General features: G+C 37.5%; 1 protein-coding gene across 1 annotated transcript in view; it reads right to left on the reverse strand.

Moving 5' to 3' along the window:
* The window catches only part of Rassf6 (Ras association domain family member 6), a 59,977-nt gene that overhangs the window by 44,953 nt on the left and 9,024 nt on the right, over positions 1–6,000 (reverse strand). The window contains exon 2 of the mRNA XM_010610882.1: positions 3,403–3,501. Coding sequence (XP_010609184.1) covers positions 3,403–3,467 — 65 coding nt within the window. The 5' untranslated portion in view covers positions 3,468–3,501. The remainder of the gene's footprint in view (positions 1–3,402; positions 3,502–6,000) is intronic.

Genomic DNA, 6,000 nt, shown 5'->3' on the forward strand with positions numbered 1-6,000 from the left:
TACCAGTGGTAAAAGGAACCCTTCCACGTTGTTGGTGGGAATGTAAGCCAGTACATACATGATGGAAATCAGTATGGAAATTCTTCCAACAAATAAAACTTGGAATTTCATTTGACCCAGCAGTTCCCCTTCTAAGCAGCTTCCCAAAAGAGTTAAAGATATCATGCCCATGTTTATAGCAACATAGCTCACAATAGCTAAAATTTGGAAGTAGCCTATATTTTATGTCAGAGAGGGCTTCTTTGTCTTTAAAGATAGAAATCAATGGCCTTCAGGAGAGCAGTATCCTCTCTCAACGACCTTATCTTCAGAGCTTGCTGAGGCCCAAGGCATTTGCTCTTTTTCCTTTGATCAGCAGAAGACCCAGGACACAGAAACTGGTCAGAAAGTGCCCTTTGGCTCCATGAGACAGGTTTGTTATAGGAGATAGGGTGTGACAAAGGTGTCTGGGGAAATGAGCAGGCCTTGTCAATCACAAGATCCTGGGCAATACCAGCACTCAGTGTGTAGAACTTCTTGTGAGCTCCCAGGAGATGTGGCTGACAAATCCTGGACAGCTGCTATTGTGTATGAGTTTGCACAGTAGCCCACACCATGATTCTCAGATGTGGTGTGTACTTTCATTTTGGCTTTTACCCTCTTTCTCTCTTTGTTCAGCCTAAATTTGCTCTGTAGAGCTGATTTCTTACATACCCATTTACCTAAATTTTTTCAAATAAACTTTTGACACCATTATTGGCTTGTCTCATCCAGTTCTTTGAGGCATGAAAAATGGAATACTTTTAAGTGTTGAGCCATTTCTAAAGAAACCACCTGATAACAGATGAGAGCAGCCTCCTGAATACACCTTTTTGTGTTTAATGTGTGCTTAGAGATGCAGGTGGAAGGCTCCTTTGTTTCAATAGATAGTTCTGGCTAAGATGCTTCAAAAAACAAACTGTTTGGAATAAAGCACTTTTTTGCTAAAATTTATTACATCATGCTAATGAAGCTTTTTTCTAAGGACAGAAATACACAAATGCCTTTTGAACTGCTGTTAGAACAGGCATAGCATCAAGTTCCTAGTCTAGCAGGTTCTAGAGAAATCTGATCTGCCTCAGAAACTGGATTCAAGCTCCTTTCTTGTTTTGTTTTGTTTCAATTTAAGGCTGGTATTTTCTCACCTCTGAAGCTCCTGGATTTCAGTCCACATCTTGATATAAAAGTACCTTGAAATCAACCACATGGAACCATTTTTTTAGTTTAGAATATTTACCTTGTGAGGTGGGGAAAAAAGTAATGACTCCAGGCAAAGAAACAGCAATTGGAACCTTGCCATCTGAGCAGGAAGCTAGCCTGTGACAACACTCTCCAGCCAGGAAGTTTCCAAACTCAGAATTTTCACTCAGTAGTGAGATACACATCATAAATTTCCTGTGGCAGTATTAAGATCCTATTTTACTGATCATATGTAATTCTCAGGAAAGTTCCAGGGATCAAAATTTCAGTTCTGCAGATTCTATATTACTACTAATTTCTTTTATTTCCATGTATTTCTGTGCTGAAAAAAAAAACTACCTTAATAAGTTAATGATTTCCATATTGTTTACCACAGTGCCTAGTGTACACAGGGAGCATGTAGTGTCCAGGAGACTTGAATGTCACAGCTGGCCAATGACATCATTAAAACTTTTGATGACAGTTTGCAGAGAGTTCTCCTGACTCTAGGAAGTTTGTTTATTGTTTATGCCAGGACATCATAAGTTCTCAGAACTTCAATCCCTTCCTCTCTGCACCGCTCTTAGATTTTAGTAAGCATCAGAATTACCGGAATGGTTCTGGGAAGGAACTCAGGATGCATATCATAAACAAACATCTGATTCTGAAGCAGGTGGAATTGCTGTCTTCAAGTCTGATCACAGAGTTTTGCTGCTACAGTATTTTACTTCACCACATGAATTACAGAGGAAAAACTACAAGTCCTTCATTCTGCCAGTTCAAAATATGACACAAAATAGGGTTCACTGGAAGCTCAGAGCCTTTAGAAATGATCTCCAAAAATATTATTTCATTGTGACATATTTTTCTACAGATAAATAATAAAATGGAGATGTGTATAGGTTCTCAAAATTTGTGAATTTTCTTGTCTGACTACTAGAAACTACTTATAAAAGTATTTTCAGTGATATATGTTAGATTTCTCTTGGCTTAAAATGGCTGTTACATAAAATAGCAGCCTCCTCCTTCCCATAATGCTCAGTGCCTTAAGATGGCTGCCACATGGAATAGAAGCCTCCTCATAATGCCATGTTAAAATATGGTTTCTCCCACCAATGGAGAGTCTTCTTTTTCCCAACATGCCCCTCTTTCCACTAAGAAAGGTAACCTGACACTTACTACCTCCTAGCAACTAGTGATGCCACAACCCCCTCCTAGTGATGTCACAGGCTCCTGAAATGCCTTAATATTACCTCACTCAACTCCATCCCAGCTCATGCTAACCCACCCGCTCCTATAAAAGAAGCTCCCTATTCTACCACGTTCCTTTTCTCTCCTTTGTTCAGAGGCAGCCTGGCAGATCCTCCCCATAATAAAGGCTTGTTTATGGCTCTGGTCTGGTTCTGATTTTCAGGTCTTTCTACCTAACAATATAAAATTAGTTTAATATTAGGTTGTAAGGCTAACTTCTATGAATGGTAAATATGTTCTGGCTGAGAGCTATGGCAGTGATGTTCAACTAATTCATGTATTGCTTTTTAAATTTAGGTCAATTCAAGATTTTATCTAATGTTCATCTTCTGACTTCATTTAAGTAGGTTTTTATTTGTCTTGAGCAATAATATTTATGTAATCAAATATTGAATTGCTAGTTACATTTTCTGAATACTGTCCATAAATGTTCAAATAAAAAGTGATCATCTGTGCCAGGTATTTAGTGCAATGGCTACCCTGTCTGCTTCACAAGTGCAGGGGCCCAAGTTCAATCCCTGGTACCATACACACACAAAAAGAAAACAGTGGTGAATTTTGGCCATATACTGCATAACTTATTATCAATAGGGAAATATTAGAAATATAGTATTACCTGAAGAGCAAAGGAAGGAGCAGTCAGAAAAGAATACACTCTTATTGGCCCCTGGACTAATTCTTTGGCTGTATTGTATCCGAGAAGCCATAGATCATTCATTTAATCCTGCCCTTTAGAATTGTTGTCAAAATTAAAAGAGAAATGCAACTTTTAAGGAAATCAAACCACTATTAATGAAATATGAGTGTTCAATGAATATGGGTTAGCAGTCTTTAGGACTCATAAACTTCTTTAATGTCTCAACTGGTGATTGGTATTATTGATCTTGATGATATATCATGCTTAGAAAATGTTGAATAGTATATTTGAGTAGTGTAGCCTAAGTGTGTAGTTACCTGGTTATGAATGTCCTGTCATTGATGAAGATCCAGGATGGGTACAGCTCAGGCATCATAGTCATCTTTCTCTTCCTTTCAATATGGTCTGAAGATCCCCTAAATATTATGGTAACATTAATGATTTTTTTCCTTAGATGCAGTCAAAAATTACCTGCTTCTTTAAATGGACTATTTGGTCATTTCTTGTTTTGGAGGGGGGGCACTGGGGATCAAACTTAGGACCTTGAACTTGGCAGGCAGGCGCAGCTCCACTGAGCTAAATCCCCAGCACATTTGGTCATTTCTCTTGGAGTGGTTTCGTGTGTGAGCAAAATAGAAACCAAAAAGCTACAGATACAATGAATCCCAGCAAGAAAAAGATTGGACAATTTGGTAAATCTGTTTCTGATGTATTTCTAGAGAGTTTGTTCCCATATGAATTGATGCAAGGGATTATACTTCTACTATTGCAGCGACTTAACTCAAGGTTATTGGGTCATGCCCTAGTCATCTAAACATAATTTTAAGTTTTCAAGCAGCTAAAAATCAAGCTCTGCCTTGAAAGGTTGATTCAGGTTGATTTAATAGCCTTTAGGTCTCCTTCAGACTCTGGAAATATAAATGGCATTAGAGTGCAATTAAAATTTTAAGCATAATATTTTTTGGTTATTCTATGCCACAGAGATTAAAGATTTTTTCATTGTTCTAAACCTATACAATCATAAGTAATGTAGGCAAAATACAAAGACTGGAAAGAAAAGTCAAAGTCAGTTTTAAAAAAAAGAAAGAAAGTAAAAAAAGAAAAGTGTTTGTAGGGTATCCTTCTTTCTGGGAAAGATGAGTGGAAGACACTTTATATCCTAATTATCTAGGATATCAGGAAGAAAAAAAGAAAATAAACATTCTGCTATTTTCAAAAAGTCCCTGATGCCCCTTTTCCTTATAGTACTTTGTTAATTTTACCATCATCTTCTATTAATCTGCAAGCTTAATAATTCACTGGAACTTCCTTTTATGTTTTTATCATTCTGACCATTACATCAGCTTCTAAGTCCCCAAACTTCTTGGGATCTCATTCTTAGTATATGTAGCATATGTCTTTTAAACTTATATTTAGGCTTTAAGAAGTTCCACCAAACTGAGCTGTCCCAACTCAAATTGAAGCATTATTTTCAACTCTAGGCCTGTACTCTAATGAAAGTCTCCTCTTGTCAATTTCCCTTGAAAAGATGGTTATTATTGTAAGTCCAGCTCTCTGTTTCCTTCCAGGCTTCACTCAATGGAACCTCTTTAAGTCTTCCCATAGCCTTTTTACCTGTATCGATATGCTTTTAATTTCTGATTTCCCCCACCATCATTACTGACTTATGCCTTATTTCCTATTGCACTGCTACTCACTTGCTCAAGTCACAGTGCTCCTTGAGTTGAGTAGATCATCCTCTTTTACAACACATTGTCAGTGAAGGACCTTCCAGAGTAGCCCAAGTAACTTAACTCAAGTACCTCTACAAGTCAGAAGGCACATAGGTATTTTAGGCTGTCCAGGACAAAGACTAGCATGTTCCACTAGCCCAACAAATCTCACTTCACAAGATTTGGTCTGGAATATATAGCTACACAATTCTTGTTTTAGGTTTTTAATTCATGAATTTTGTCCCTAAATGTGTTACTCTAAATAATTCAAAGAAGAGATTTATATTTATATAGCAAGGTCTCCATTGGTGACCCTGGGTCCACACCATTGTCTTCTCCTTCCCAGACCTAGATTATTTACCTCCTATTCCTTTCATTTACTCCTCCTTACTCCACTCCTCCCATATATTAATGGCCTATACCTTGCCAAATAGTTCATTTTCCGACTTGTAGTGGGTTTTCATAAGATTGATTTTTCTCTTCTTTCAAACACTTTTTTTCATGAAGCTTTTGAGGCAATATAGCAACAGTAACTTTGCTCTGTTTCCTTGCCATCTTGCAAGTCTCTTTCTTTTAGCCTTTTGCTCATGCCTTCTCTCTGTCATCTCTAAATGCTGACTGGTTTGAGAGTTCACTCCATTCTTTATCTATACTTGTACTTCCTTCCAGGTAAGCTATTCTATCTGTAGTCTTCCTCTCCACTGAGTTCTAGAATCATGTCACTACCTACTTAATCTCTATTTAGATTTCTAACAGGTATCTTAAAACCAACACAACCAAAAATAGAACTACTTTCTCCCATGGTCTGGAATTCAGTCTTGTACAATTCTTTCCCATCTAAATAATCATCCTCCAAAACAAAGACTTAGTTTTCTCCTTCATCATAAGCAATTCCATTCCAAGCACATGTCCTACTATTGGCACTTTGAATCTGAATTTCAAAGCTTTCCTGCTGTTGCCACCCTGTGCCAAACCAGCATCTTCCTCCTGGTTTACTCTATCAGACTCCTAATTGATTTCCCTGTGCTGTGGTTTAAGTGTTTGCATTTCCAAAAATTCTTGCATTGAAACCTAAATCTCAAAGTATTAAGAGGTAGGAACTGGGCCAGGGATTTAGCTCAATGGTTCCACCACCTGTTGCACAAGTGCAAGGTTGATCCCTGGCACCAAAAAAAAAAAAAAAAAAAAAAAAAAAAAAAAAAA

This window comes from Fukomys damarensis, unplaced genomic scaffold, assembly GCF_012274545.1.
Source record: "Fukomys damarensis isolate Sample0158 unplaced genomic scaffold, DMR_v1.0_HiC HiC_scaffold_35, whole genome shotgun sequence".
NCBI lineage: Eukaryota > Metazoa > Chordata > Mammalia > Rodentia > Bathyergidae > Fukomys > Fukomys damarensis.